This window comes from Indicator indicator, chromosome 1 (genome assembly GCF_027791375.1).
Source record: "Indicator indicator isolate 239-I01 chromosome 1, UM_Iind_1.1, whole genome shotgun sequence".
Taxonomy (NCBI): domain Eukaryota; kingdom Metazoa; phylum Chordata; class Aves; order Piciformes; family Indicatoridae; genus Indicator; species Indicator indicator.
In genome coordinates this window covers 128,981,067-128,996,562 of record NC_072010.1, presented here as the reverse complement: position 1 = coordinate 128,996,562, position 15,496 = coordinate 128,981,067, and the positions used below count along the sequence as shown (strand labels likewise).

Genomic DNA, 15,496 nt, shown 5'->3' with positions numbered 1-15,496 from the left:
TACGGGCGAGGGGCGGCGGTTGGGGCTTCGTGCGGCTCTCGCGAGGCGGAGGCGGTCGACGGCTGCGGGCGGGATCGGCGGCGGGGCAGGGGCCGGGGCCGGGGCTGGGGCCGGGGCTGCGGCGGACTCGTGCGATTCGGCCGGGGGCGCCGATGCGATCACAGCGCCCCCTGGCGTGCGGGCGGGCTCGCGGCCGCCCTGCAGCGCGGACTCCGCGCACGCGTCTCGTCCCCTCCTGACTGCCCGCCCACTCGCGGCGGCGTAGCGAGGTTGGGCGCCGCCATCAGCGGGCTCCGCGCGATTGGACAGGGCTCCTCGTCGGGTGGGCAGCGGCGGCCAATCAGAGGTTCCGGGAAGCGGGGCCGGGTGGACACGGGAGCTGCGCGGTGCGGGCGGGCCGCGTCGGGCCCGAGCAGCGCACCCGTGTGGCAGTTCGCTCTCACCCAGGCGAGCCGCGGAAGCCCCACCGCGGACGTCCGTGGCAGCCAAGGACCGGGGCTGGCCGAAGCCGCGCTGCACCCCGACGGCTGCCGCCGGCCATGCCCCGCGCTAGGCATGGGGCCCGGTATCGGTCGTTCCTGGGGACCGCGAGGACTTTATGTGGTGGATTTAAAGGAAAAGGTCTCGCACCTTTGCACGGCGGAGCGGGAAGCGGGCGACAAACGAACCTGGGGGAAACCTCGCACCTCTCGGGGAGGAGAAACGTTTCAAACGCTGGTGGTAAACACAGGCGGGAGGGTACGCATGGGGTATGCATGTACCTTGCCTCAGGTAAAGCAAGGTAGAGCCCGTGTTATATCGACTCCCATTTTGCCTTTCCGGAGCTTATCAGGGCTCACACACCATAGATTCATAGAATGGTTTGTGTTGGAAGGGACCTTAAAGATCAAGTTCCAAAGCCCCCTGGCCCTGCGCAGGGACACCTTCCACTGGATGTGGTTGCTCGACTTTACTCGACAATTCCTTTTAAAATGTTTCCTGCCAGGCAGGATAAAACCTTGTGCGGGTAGATGGGGCTGACGCTGCCCTCTCCCCTCCCCCTTGCTTTCTGTTGTGCTGTGTTGTGTTCGCTACCAAACCTCCCTCATGTCGTCTTGCAGCTTTCTTTAGGCACTGAGCAATACCTCTGGGTGCATTCTTCGTGTATTCTCTGTCACCATTGCTGTAACTTTATGTAGACGTTGCACTTTTTAAATCTTCCCTTGCTGCCAGGATTCAAGGCTCAAAAGAATTCCTTTTCTAAGCTTCTAAGTTGTGTGAGCTGCTGAAACATGGTCCATGTTGTTCATGGAAGACTTAGGCATCTAATTTTCCAGCTGTGTAAAGGTTCATTTATTCTCCACAGTGCCTCTTGTTTGCCACATTCAGAATGGGAAATGCAGTAATTGCAAGTGTTAGGTAGTAAGAGAGGCTGCTGAGATGCACTTCACAGTCAATGGGAGTCTTCACAGGGTCTAAAAATAAAATGTTCCCACAGTTTGGTCTTGCTGTGCCATAGACTGAGTCTGGAACATCTACTGAACCCAAGTGTTTCTCCTTCAGCTCTTCAGTTACCTTACTAGTAGTGACCTAAATACCCTCTCCTCTGGTGCCATTATAACTGCCAAACACTTGCTGCTGGTGGGAAATGCTCCTTGGTACAGCTGCAAGTGCAGCTGAGCGTTCCTGAAGACCAAACACCACCCTTTCAGAACTGGCCAGAACAAACTATTAACCAGAAAACCCCCATGCTTTAAGATGTTTGAAAGTTTATTCATAGTAGAAATCTCAATTTCTTTTGAAGACTACAAAACCTGCCCATTAGACAGGAGTACAAGCAATGACATCTTCCCAGACACCTGTTCCTAGTTACAGCTGGAACAGTTCTCATTACACATTAACAGCATGATTGGAACACAGTTTCCTAGCTCAGGCTCTGAATAAAACAATCATTTGAAAGTATTCAGTACAATTTATTTTTTATTTATTTATTTTTTATTACTAGCATTTTCAGTTCTATGACAGCAGTGCCCAGCATCTAACAGATGCTATTTGTAATGGTCTGCAACAAGGTACAATGCCACTGATTGCCTGCAACAGTACCTCAGACTCACTTACATGCCATGCTGAGAAAAAACTAGTATAAAGTAAGATTGTAGAGAACTGTAGAAAAATATTTTATCTGTGATTTTTTTTCTGTCATTTTTTAAAAACTTTTTTATGTAGGCTTCACCCCCTCCCTCCCACCCCTCCCCCAACTATGTTGCAAAATAATTACATCCCTCTTAAGTACACCTTCCCTTTGATTAAGTCAAGAGTATCAAGGTAAAGCTAAATCATTTACATCGTTTCCATAGGTGAAAATTCAGCTGTTAAACCATGGCTGCTTGCTAAGGACCAGCAATACTTTGAATCCTTCCCTTCCAAGAACAGAAAAGCACAGCTTTAGTTGGTACACCACATTTACAAAAGCAAAACACACACACACACAAAGAATCCCAGACATGGAAATCTATTTTCTTATGCCTTGACCCTTTAGGGAGGGAAAAAAAAAAAAAGTTTAAATTTCTCTTGGAAAAACTTCTTATGAGTTTAAGTCAATGTTATAGTGAGTAGGGGGAAAGAATTTTGGCCTTACTGGGTAGAGATGGCATTAAATTTGAGTATTGCAACCATGCTCTCCCTCTGTTCTCTCATGCCCTCAAGCACAGGAAGTGGTGGTTCCATGCTACAAAATATTAAACCACTGCCTTCATACAGAAACTTCACTTGTGTCTGCAGTTCTCTGTCCTCTGTGACTCTGCATCCTAGAGTCACTTGCAAAGCTTTGCAGCCCAGGCAGCAGTCCAGCAGCCAATGCACAGTCTCAGATCTGCTCACATCCTCCTAGCAAGCTGCTGGCATTCAAAGCAGCTTTACATGGATTTCTTTATAGCTTCTAACTGCAGCTGCAGCTGAAACCCCATGAGAATAAACATGGAAGTTGTGAACATGGATCTGGAAGAAGAGGTAAGATACAGAAACCCAAGGTCTAGCCTGTGAAATACACCTCCTTGCAGAGAGAGAGGCCTCTCAGACCTTGGGCTGGGAAGGAACTTCAGAGTGGGTATCTAGACTTCAACAATGCTGAACTGCTCTGCTTTAGAAGCATTTCAAAGGTCCATCCTGTGCTGCCATGGAGCAGCAGCTGTGAAGTCCAAACAGCTGACTGCAGAATGTAGACACACAAAAGGTAGGAGTTAACTTTGCTTCACTCTTTGGCTAATGACCCTTGAGCTTGATGGCCACAATCTATGGCTAAAATAAAACTTACTCCAAGTACTTCTGTATTCATTTTGCTGTGAACATTGCCAGCAGTGAAGCAGCTTCACGCTTCCTTTTGGTCTGTTCATTGCCAGACATACTGAGAACACAGGAGAGATCCCTTCCTGAACTGCAATGTTCTTGTTGACACCCTAGCAAGTCCTGCATTCCCTTTATTTCAACAGCATCACCTCCACATCTTACTTCTTGACTAGAGATGGCAATCTGTGGATTAAGACATTGAACCTGTCCATGAGGTGTGGTCTCTAGATCTTGACCAGCCTGCCCCACAGTTGCTCACAGACCTGAAAATGCATTTTCTGGAAGGGAAAGATGCTCCTTGGAAGGGCTGTGTGTTCATATTTCTGAGACTGATATGTTCATAAATCCAATTCCTTAACAATTATATGCTGGGCTGAATATGTAACAGATTCTTAAGGGCACTAACAGTGGGATGCTCTGGAAGCCTAAGGAAGCTTTCCTAAGGAACCTGGAAAAACTTGTGGCAGAAGGAACAAGCTCCCAGTCATTTAGAGCACATCTGTGGCATCGTGAAGATGACTCTCCCTTCAAACAAACCTCTGAGGAGAAAATTCCTCACCATAAAAGGAACTGAATAGCCCTAAATAATCAAGAAAAATACCTTCCACACAAAACCCAGAATTGCACCTTTCAGTTCCTGAATTGAATGGTTCACATAGAGCTGCTCACACAGATCCATACTTATTAAAGCTGGAATTCCCAACAGCCATTTTCATACGTGGAATGAGTTGATGTAGGATAGCATTTTCGTGGAGTGGGACACTCACTGAATTCAGACACATTCCAGTGCACCTTCTGATGTGGGCAGTTTAATCTTTCAAGACTAGCCATCAAAATGCACCTTTAATTACTTCAGATGCTGAGAGGTCAAGAGAATTACCAGGTTGTATTTAAAATGAATCTTACACATCCTCATTAAAACTTGCTTCCATCTGGGTACAAAGTGAGGAAACTCCCTCTGAAAAGCTTTGTCTTACCTGATTGGGACAACAGAATTTGCCAGAAAAATAATGAGGAATCTTTCCTAACTCCTGACAGGTCTGGATGATTCTCATCTTGCTTTGGATGTCAATGTAAATGATCAATAAACACCTGACAGAAGGTTAGATCCATCAGTTCTCCAGCCACACGGAATGCAGTTTGAACCTACTCTTTTGCAGGCTTCTGCTTATCAGTGGCCAAAATGTTTTGCTTTATCTTCAGTGGTGCCTTTCTTTTATAATGCCAACATTCACTGAACAAAATCCTTTGCAGCTTAAACAAGAGTCACAGAACAGAGAGGAAAAATATTAACAATGGATTATAATAATAAACAATACAGAAATGTCATCCATCAGAAAGTATTTAGCAGTGATTCCTGAGTCCAGAGATTAGATGGGAGAGAACAAAAAAACAAGGGAGGGGGAAACAAAACAGAGTGAAATATGGAGCAGGTGATCTTTTCTCTGGGTTGTATTACCCTATTGTATGGTGAGAGAGATCCTCTGCTGAAATTTTCACTGCTAGAAACAGTTTCCTGATTTTCATAACATGACATGCAGTGCCAAAAAAACCCCAAAAAAACCAAAAACCAAAACAACTAACCAACCCCATGGAAATGTAGAAGAGACACAGCAAGGAGCAATCATATACTCATAGTATTACATTCAATAGCTGTTTAACAGTCAGGCTTCTCTTAGAGCTGTCTAACCATCCTGATTAAGCCAGGTGAACTGTTTAATCAGACTTACTTGTGTCAGGGATTAATAATATCTAAGTCAAACAAGGCAGGGATACATTAAAGAAAACCAGCACAGAAATGTCCTGCTTTGGGAAACTGCTAACAAAAAAAACCAAAACAACCAAACCATGAAAAAAAAAAAAAAAAAAAAGTTGGATGGCACAAAGTATATATATAGTGCTAATATAAACAGATGGTTTAAGCTAAGTGCTTAACAAACTGTCCATCTCTACAGGTAACAAGGAATAGTTTAGGGGACAAAAAACCCAAACAAAACCCCAACCATAATATTCCTTATAAAAATAATGCTATGTGGTGCAGAGTGCTTGATTCAGTGTAGTTTTGGACAGAGGTGGCATTGGTAATTTTGCTTTGTTCAGCGGTGAAGGTGATGGTTTTGAGTTGTGTGTCCTCTTGTCACCCCATCTGAAGCTCCAGGAAGATCAGTAACTTGCCATCAATGGTTGAAAGTGAGAATAGCTGAAAGCAGCAGCAGGAGCAGCAGCATTAGAGGTACCAGCTGGGACAGAGTGTGCTTGCAGGTATCTGTCAGATAGGTGCTACCTGTCGCCATGGGTTGTGCTATCATCGTAGACCACGGTACCAAACCATCTGCTTGAGGTCACTTCACAGGGCTGTTGAGGTGATCTTTTTTATCCCTCTCCTCTGAGCAAGGGTGGAGCGGCCAACAGGCTCCAGAACTGGTGACTGATTACGATTCAAAGCAGAGTAAGTTGCTGCCATTGCACCCTGCGGGGCAGAAGGGAACGAGACAAGGTTGTGACTGATGGGACTCACACCAGGGACCACACAGCACTAAATGCCACAGCTTCTGAAGGAGTTTTAACCTACAACACACAAACATGCCACGGGAGTTTTAACTTCCAGTCTGCTTTCACCTACAACACACAAACATGCCACGGGAGTTTTAACTTCCAGTCTGCTTTCACCTACAACACACAAACATGCCACGGGAGTTTTAACTTCCAGTCTGCTTTCACCTACAACACACAAACATGCCACGGGAGTTTTAACTTCCAGTCTGCTTTCACCTACAACACACAAAGATACCTCTGCGTTGCTCAAATAGCAGCAGTGTGAGGAGGGAGTGGTTTTCAGGGTAACGAATCCTTCTCAGATCAATCTAAAGCCACTCTGCCTTGCTTAGAAAGTCATACCCAGAAGCTACGCGGTTGTGGAATCTCTTTTTCATTCACATTTATAAAGATGTGAAGGGCAATGCTGGAGGATAGAGCCAGGCTCTGCTCAGGGATGTCCAAGGACAGCACAAGGGGCACTGGGTGCCAGCTGGAGCAGAGGAGGTGCCATGGGAACAGAAGGAAAAACTTTTTGCCTGTGAGGGTGGCAGAGGGCTGGGGCAGGCTGCCCAGAGAGGTTGTGGAGTCTCCTTGTCTGGAGACATTCCAAACGCAGCTGGCTGTGTTCCTGTGTGAGCTGCCCTGGGTGCTGCTGCTCTGGCATGGGGGTTGGACTGGATGATCTCTGGAGGTCACTTCCAACCCCTCACATTCTGTTATTATGTATTAGACAGATTGCTAAATGAAGTTCTCTCTCCATGCTTTATGAGACAGTTGGGGAATGAAATCCCCCTGGTAGGCTGTCTCTGCTTATCACTTTTATAGCCATTTCAGTTTTCAACAAAATACCTTAAAAATCACCCATGTTATTCTTCAGATGAACATTTATTTATTTACTTCACTAAATTACTAAGTTAGAAAGCTGTGAGCTGTGGGATCAGAACTTGTCCCTCTTTCTGTTTGTATTTTTGGATTCAAGGAATGTTTAATAGCTGTCTCAGAGTGTTAATTATAGTCTCTTCTGATCACTTTCATGTTGCCTGCAGGAGATTCTTGGATGTAGGACTGAAGGAATACAGAGAAAGTATCTCCCTCTGCTTGTTCAAAGGGAAAAAGCAGATTGTGTTCCAGACAAATAGCAGAACAGAGCCATACCATATTAATTAACATTACCTTTGGACTTGTTTTTAGCTTACATTGTGATCATGAAGTATACTAGGATTTTTTTAGCCACTAACAGTTAAGTTAACCTCTTCTGAAAGCATAAAATCAGCCAAACTGTTTTTCAACTCCACTATTATAACCCAACAACATTTCTCACTCAGGAGGATGTTTTCTTCTCTGCTGGTTTCCTAAGGCAAGTTAAGCCTCCCAGTGTCAGTCAGTCCAGTAAATTTCAAACCCAAGGAAATTAAAGCCTTTTGCAGGAGCCTTAGATTTACTCCCCACAAGTGGGTTCTTACAAAATCCTCTTAATTATTACAAGTTCACTTCATGGTATAGTGCAACTCCCAGTGATAACAACTTTTCAATAGGATTTAGAGGAACCCTACGCTACAGTAGCTTTTTTTTTTTTAATCCTTTTGTTCCCACTAATTTTAGCTGAATTGCATGCTAAGCAAATTTCTACTTACCTTCACTAAATGGGGAGCATCCTGCCTGTTCAGCTGGTATTGAGGCAGCTGGTCACAGTGAACTATCCAGGGGTGACTAAGAACTTGGGCTGCAGTCAGTCTTTGATGTGGGTCAACATGAAGCATTTTTGAAACGAGGTCCTGTCAATAGGTTACAAAGAGTCAAGGCAAATAGCAATAAACATGTCCAGAGAAGGGCCATGACGATGAGCAGAGAGCTGGAGCTCCTCTCTTATGAGGACAGACTGAGAGAGTTTGGGGTTGTTCAGTTTGGAGAAGAGAAGGCTCCCAGGAGACCTTCTTGTGGCCTTCCAGTATCTGAAGGGGGCTACAAGAAAGCTGGGGAGGGACTTTTGAGGGTGTCAGGAAGTGATAGGAATGGGGGGAATGGATTCAAAAGCTAGAGGAGGGAAGATTTAGATTAGACATTAGGAAGAAGTTCTTCACCATGAAGGTGAAGAGAATGAGACACTGGCACAGGTTGCCCAAGGAGGTGGTGGAAGCCTCATCCCTGGAGGTTTTTTGCAGCCAGGCTGGATGTGGCTGTGAGCAACCTGCTGTAGTGTGAGGTGTCCCTGCCCATAGCAGGGGGTGGGAACTAGATGATCCTTGGGGTCCATTCCAACCCTGATGTTTCTGTGATTCTGTAAAACTTCAGATTATAGTTTAAATCTGAAGCATTCTTTAGTGGCACAAAAATATGTTCATAAAGTCAGTTTGAAACAAGCTGCAAAACTGCCCAGCAATGCTAACACTGTGTCTTTGAATTATGTGATTTAATGGATCTTGGGCAACACAACAGGAAGGTATCCAATGAAGTGAGGCACATAAAGGATCAGATTGGTATTTTAAAGTAATAATGGATGGAGGTTGTGGAGTCTCCTTCTCTGGAGGCTTTCAAGCCCCGTCTGGATGTGTTCCTGTGCGACTTGTGCTGGATTCTGTGGTCCTGCTCTGGCAGGAGGGTTGGATTCAAGGATCTCCAGAGGTTCCTTCCAACCCCTAACACCCTGGGATCCTGTGAAATTCCCTAATCAAACATGGTACATACATGATAAACAATGTGTTACACTGGCATTTATTTCTCATCCCCCAAAGGACAAAGCAAATATACTTGCCTTAGCTGTATCTGAAACAGTGTTCCAATAACCACCGCTGAGAGAGAACTTTCCACTACCTATCCGGGCCAAAATCTCCTCTGGAGTGTCATCAGGACCATTTGCAAAAGGAGTGTAGCTATTCAACCAAAATAAATAAATAAATTCATTGTCAAGAACTTCAAACAGTTATTCTAAAGCTGATCAGAACCTTCAGTGAGTCCAACACCATTAGAGGCAACAGAGAGGCAAATAGGAACTATTTCTTTTTTTACACCTAACACATGAACGTGCAAAAGCACTGAACACAGAACTGGTTCTGCTGGAAGTGTTCCTTCTGTGTCTGAAAACCAGATTTTTCCTATAGCAATAGTGGTGCTCCATGAAACACAGGAAGTATTCTTTAAGCCTTCATGTCTTACAGTGAGGTAGTAAAACAATCTGTCCTAACATGAGATGTGAAGACTTAACCTTGAGCCTGCAGAAGAGCAAATGCTGTTTTGATACTAGAGGAAGGAACTGGTTTTGCTCTAGGTGTTCCTTCTGTATCAGGTTTGAAAACCAGATTTTTCCTATAGCAATAGTGGTGCTCCATGAAATACAGAAAGTATTCCTTAAGCCTTCATGTGTTACAGTGAGGTAATAAAACAATCTGTCCTAACATGAGATGTGAAGACTTCATGATGAGCCTGCAAGAGAGCAAATGCTCTTTTGATACTAGAGGAAGGAAGGTGCAGCCATTTTCCTTGCTTCCCTATAAGCGTTCTTGCTTCTACCAAAATATCCACAATCAAAAAAAAAAACAAGCCACAAAAAAGAGGCATTTAAAACTAAATGTGTGTCACCTGCTAAAATGTCTTTTAACCCAAGTGGCAATCTAAATAATCCATCACCAGGGAGGTGGTTGAGTCACTAACCCTGGCTGTGTTTAAAGGTGGTTTGGATGTGGTGCTTGGGGATGTGGTTTAGGGGTGACCCTTGCAGAGTAGGGTTAATGGTTTGACTTGGTGATCCTGAGGCTCTTTTCCAACCTGAATGTGTCTGTGATTCTGTGATCATAAAAAAAATAACAAATGTTTGGCAGGTGCAGCAGCAATATTTTTATCCTTTCAGCTTGTGAAATTCTAGTTGAATTAATTATTTTTTTTCCTCTTCTCCACTTAATTTCTGTTGCATACACACATGCATGTCTCTTGCACTTACTATATGCTAACTACATCATTCAAACCATCCGGTGGCTGAATTTTGCACACAATCATGCTTTAGTGCATTGCAATTCTAGTTCCTTCAACATATATGCTGCCTAACTACCTAATTTCCACATGAAACAACCAATTCTTACTCTTAAATCACCACAAACCACAAATTAAGCACCCAAAATAAATGAGACATGAGGCTAAGGATTTTTCAGATCAGTCCCTTGTATTCTACTAAAGGCAAGGCATACTCTTCCCTCACTGAAACCAAAGGTGAGGTTAATCAGTGCCTTGGTAGAAACATCCTCAGCAGTAAGCCTATGTTTATTAATACTTATAGCCTATGGTTATAAATATCTGAGGGCTGGGTGTCAGGAGGGAGGGGACATGCTCCATTGTCCCCTCTGATAGGACAAGGGGCACTGGATATAAGCTACAGCACAGGAAGTTTCAGCTCAACATGAGGAGGCTCTGCTCAGTGATGTCCAATGATAGGACGAACAATGGGTGTGAGCTGGGGCAGAGGAGGTGCCACAGGAACAGAAGGAAAAACTTCTTCCCTGTGAGGGTCCCAGAGCACTGGAACAGGCTGCCCAGAGAGGTTGTGGAGTCTCCTTCTCTGGAGGCTTTCAAGACACATCTGGATGCATTCCTGTGCAACCTGTGCTACATTCTATGGTCCTGCTCTGGAAGGAGGGTTGGACTGGATGATCTCTGCAGGTCCCTTCCAACCCCTAACATCCTGTGAGCCTGTGATCTTCTTATTGTTGGTTTGCTAATCTACAACAAAGCAAACTAAAATTCCACTTACCCAGTAAGCATGGTGTAAAGCAGAACCCCAAGGCTCCATATGTCACATGCAGCATCATAACCTTGTCTCTTCAAAACCTGAGGGAGACAAATACATTTATATATGCCTAGCAGTGCTTTGATTTATGTCACAGTTAGTGAGACTTCAAACTCGCAGTGTTCACAAAGTGATTTCACTTGTTACACAAGAAGGAAACAAATGTCTTACAAGCAAAGTAACATCCCATCCAAATAAACCCAGGCAGATAAAATGTCCTAGGTGCTTACCTCTGGTGCCACAAAATTTGCTGTGTAACATGGAGTCATCAGGAGACCGTTTTCTGCTCGGAGTTGTTTTGCAAAGCCAAAGTCACAAATTCTAATCGATTCTGGATTCCCAGATTCATCAACATAAAGAATATTGCTAGGCTTCAGGTCTCTGTGAACAACCTTTTAAAAAAAAAAAAAAAACAACCAAAAAACAACACAAAGCACTTTATAATTATCAATTTGTTAGTTCATTTCAAATCTCCCATCAACAATCAGTTTCCAGATTTCCAGCTTGCAATTTTCTGGTGCTCAGTGGTGTCCAGACTACTACAGTTCTCCCTTTGGAAACTCTTAACCTCCCACAAGATATCCTTCTTCTCCCTAAGAGGTTTGAAAAGGCAGTTCCAGATGTCCTGTTCTAATAGGTATTTCCTACTTTAACATGCATGCCTGCAAGGCTCTTTCAACCAGACCCTTTGCCTTGTAATACCTACAGGAGTCACAGACTTCCACAGCTGCTGATGTGCTGCTGTGCTACGTAACCATGCAGCAGTTCCTGCTCCAGTAACCCTCTGGAGTGCACTCTCTTAATTCAAATCACCTCAGTTAATCTCAGTGGAAACATTGAGGGCCTGATTAGGAAGGAATTTTAATAGAGTTCTGCCAAGATGATCAGGGGGCTGGAGCACCTCTGCTACGAGGACAGGCTGAGGGAGCTGAGAGGCATAGAATGCACTGGCTTGGAAGGGACCTGAGAGATCATCTACTTCCAACCTCCCTGCCATGTCTAGCAGGAGCCCTCCTACTAGGCCAGGCTGTGCTCAACCTAGTCACAAGCACTCAAATTGTTAGTTACTCCATTTTGGACATTAAAGTACCTGAACTGAAGCATCTTTATGGGATACACTGTAAGAGAGATCTTGCCACTTCTGGAATGGTGCTTTTTAGCATTCCTAGTCTAAGTATACCCAGGCTGTTCCAACAACCATGTCACAATCAGAGATGGTCCTTCCCCAGATCTTCTTGGTTTACATAAAAACCTGTAGATAGCCATTTTGTACATGCTGCAGAAACACCACAATTCTACTTGATGTAAGATTACTTCCAGGGTCATTAGGTCAGGACAGCTCTTCTATAAATGTGTATTGAGAAGGTGAGGACAAAACCAAAGGCCTGAGGCTCCCAGGCTGGACACACACATTTGTTGTGCCATCCAGCTGTCTTGGCACATTCTGAAGACTGGCAGCTCTCCTACACCAGCTAGTCCAAACATTTTCTTGTAGGTACCTTCATTACTTGACTTGAGGCAGTTACACAGAAATATAACATAAAACTATTTCCACAGAATGTGCTTCAATAGGCCAGAAGCCTACAATCTGTTATGTTCCACTGCTGATTTTAATGGAAGGAACTAATTCTTGTTATCAATCTGTACTGAAATGGGAATAGCAAACATCACTGATCTTATTATTTCAACACAAATCCCTGCTGCAGTGTAATTAGGTACCAAAAAACTACTTAATTATCACACAGAAGAACACAACAGGATGTGAGTTTATACTTCTGAAAGAGAACAACATTAACATTTATAAGCAAATGGAAGAGGATGAAAACTTACCCCTTGTGCATGGAGATATTCAACTGTTTTGGTTATTGTGAAGAGCACTGCACTGGCTTCTCTTTCTGAGAAAAATTTTTGCCTAAGAATTTTATCCAGCAGTTCTCCTCCCTTCATAAGTTCTGTTACTACATAGACATATTTTCCATCATCATACACCTGTAGAAAGTACAGAAAGATGTCAACTTCAAAACATTTATTCTCTGCTACCTCCCTGTGAAATGCACAGAGATATTACAGGTGTGTCCACAAGCTGCTTTCTCTAATTATTTCTCCTGTGTTTCTCACCCCACACAACATCCAAATGTTCTTCGTCATCACACATGAACACAAAGCCTTCTAAAAAAGGTAGTAGAGTAATGGAATAACATAAAAATACTGGAATGTAAATGTTTAACATCTAAAAAAGAGTGCCTTAACATGAAATATTCCCCAAGTTTTACTGAGAGAGTCCTCAACACAGGAAGGACATGGACCTGATGGACAAGGTTCAGGGGAGGGCCACAAAGATGATCAGGGGGCTGGAACACCTCTGCTATGAGGACAGGCTGAGGGAGCTGGGGGTGTTCAGCCTGGAGAAGAGAAGGCTCCCTGGAGACCTAAGAGCAGCCTGCCAGTACCTGAAGGGGACTACAAGAAGGCTGCAGAGGGACTGGTTACAAAGGCAAGGAGTGATATGACAAGAGGGAATGGATTGAAGCTTCAGGAGGGGAGATTTAGACTGGAGATGAGGAACAAATTCTGCACCATGAGGGTGGTGGAACACTGGAACAGGTTGCCCAGGGAGGTAGTTGAGGCCTCACCCTTAGAGACATTCCAGGTCAGGCTTGAAAGGCTCTGGGCAACTTGCTCTAGTGGAGGATGTCCCTTGCTGACTGCAGAGGGGTTGGACTGGATGACCTTTGGAGGTCCCTTCCAATCCAAACCATTCTCTGACTGTATGAAAGAAATTAAGAAGTAGTAACGAAGAGAAACCAGTCTAATTAAGGCAAACCCAGAGCTAATTCTAGAAGCAATTATTGCCCCAAATCACAAATATGAATAGAGATGATTCCAACTGAACAGGCAGACAAAAAAAAATCCAAGTTAATGTCAAATACTCTTTGTAAATTGAAGTTAATGCATCCAAAGCTGCTATGATACGATAAAAGCTTACAACTTACACATTACTCTGCACACAAAACCTATACCACAGTCTAAATTTCCATGGATTTATCTTCTACAGAAATAACACTTGAGAATTTTCACCAGAGGGCACTAGAGACTGAACTATACCAAAGCATGTTTGAAGGTATATTTAAGCACTGCATTTCAGCTGCAGTTTCTTGTGGTTTAAAGTTAATCCAGAAAGTGATTCCTGCTTTACCACAACTTTTTAGAGACTCTCTTCTCTATTATTTCAACCTGGTTTTTATGGTGATGCTGGAATTGGTCAGATTCATAGAATGGTTTAGGTTGGAAGGGATCTTAAAAATCATCTAATGCCACCCTCTGCCATGGGCAGGGACACCTTCCACTAGCTCAGGTTGCTCCAGGCCTCATCCTTGAACACCTCCAGGGAGGGGGCATCCATGACCTCCCTAGACACCCTGTTCCAGTGTCTCACCACCCTCACTGGAAAAAATTTCTTCCTGATCTCCAGTTTAAATTTGTCCTCCTCAAGCTTCAATCCATTCCCTCTCATCCTATTGTAAAAAAAAAAAAAAAAAAAAAAAAAGGGTAACAAGTAAATTTATATAAAACAATACTTTTAATCTGAATTTCCTTGTCCTAAGATGTCTGTAAAATATAGGCTACTAAAATTCTAAGCTTAGAATTTTTTTGTGCTCTTAACTATGCTAAAAGGATTCATTTTCTCACCAAATTAAAAAAAGAAAGGAGGAAGAGTGTTAAAAGAAATCATTGTGCAGGTTTTACAAGCTTATGATCTTAAGGAGAGGAAGACAGGATGGGTTTCTATCTTCTTATTTTTTCCCCCCGCAATGAAATACAAATGGCTGATCATCTGACCGTATTTGTATTCAGACTTTAAACATTGCCCAGTATTTAAAAGCAGAATTATCTAATTCTAGATACTAAACTGGCATTTCAGATTGTAATTTCTGTTTTAAACAGGCATACTCCCTCTAATCCTGGTATAACATGAGGAAATAAGCTTATTTCATTTGACATGACAGAGCACACACATCTCAGTACTGCAGGGGTATTCGAGCAAAATTTGCACCTGGTTACTATTTTACCTGCTTAACCCTTGCTGGTCCTGTCTGCCTGCAATAAAAAAAATAAACCCTACCCCAAACAAACCTCCCTCTCCACCCAGCCTCCCTAATAGGGTGACCAGTTTAGCTGTTTGCACTGAAGAAATACTGGTGAAGTTTTCTCCAGCTAGGTGCACAGCATCATGGGATGCTAGCTTTTAAAATGAACTCCTGGCACATCAATTAGCTGCCAGGCAAATTGGAAGAACCTATAGCAGAGAAATAGATGTAGGGGGATGAACAATGCAGTGAAGAAAGAGGGCATGGCTTCTGCAATGTGAAATGAGATTTCACATGTACCTACACCCAGGTAGGGGAAATCCCAAGCACAGATACAGGTGGGTGAAGAGTGGCTCAAGAGCAGACTTGAGAAGGACTTGTGGGTGTGAGTTGATGAAAAGAAGGCTCCAGTGAGACCTTAGAGCAGCCTTCCAGTACCTGAAGGGGGCCTACAAGAAAACCAGGAAGGGACTTTTTACAAGGGCTTGTAGTGACAGAACAAGAGGGAAGGGAGTGAAGCTTGAGGAGGTCAGATTGAGACTGGAGATTAGGAAGAAATTCTTTCTAGCGAAGGTGGTGAGACATTGGAACAGGTTGTCCAGGGTGGCTGTGGATGTCCCCTCCCTAGAGGTGTTCAAGGCCAGGCTGGATGAGGCCTTGAGCAACCTGGGCTAGTGGAAGGTGTGCCTGCCCATGGCAGGGGATTGGGAACTAGATGATCTTTAAGGTCCCTTCCAACCTAAACCATTCTATGAATATATATGAGACAGGA

The 15,496-nt window shown here is 43.9% G+C and overlaps 1 protein-coding gene across 1 annotated transcript in view; it reads right to left on the bottom strand.

The window, feature by feature from the left end:
• Positions 1-5,671: 5,671 nt before the first annotated feature.
• Positions 5,672-15,496, bottom strand: part of RPS6KA3 (ribosomal protein S6 kinase A3) — a 73,959-nt gene continuing 64,134 nt past the window's right edge. The window contains exons 17-22 of the mRNA XM_054391016.1: positions 12,467-12,625; positions 10,867-11,028; positions 10,601-10,677; positions 8,615-8,732; positions 7,497-7,637; positions 5,672-5,794 (exon numbers count right to left, since the gene is read on the bottom strand). Of these exons, the coding sequence (XP_054246991.1) occupies positions 5,672-5,794; positions 7,497-7,637; positions 8,615-8,732; positions 10,601-10,677; positions 10,867-11,028; positions 12,467-12,625 (780 nt within the window). The remainder of the gene's footprint in view (positions 5,795-7,496; positions 7,638-8,614; positions 8,733-10,600; positions 10,678-10,866; positions 11,029-12,466; positions 12,626-15,496) is intronic.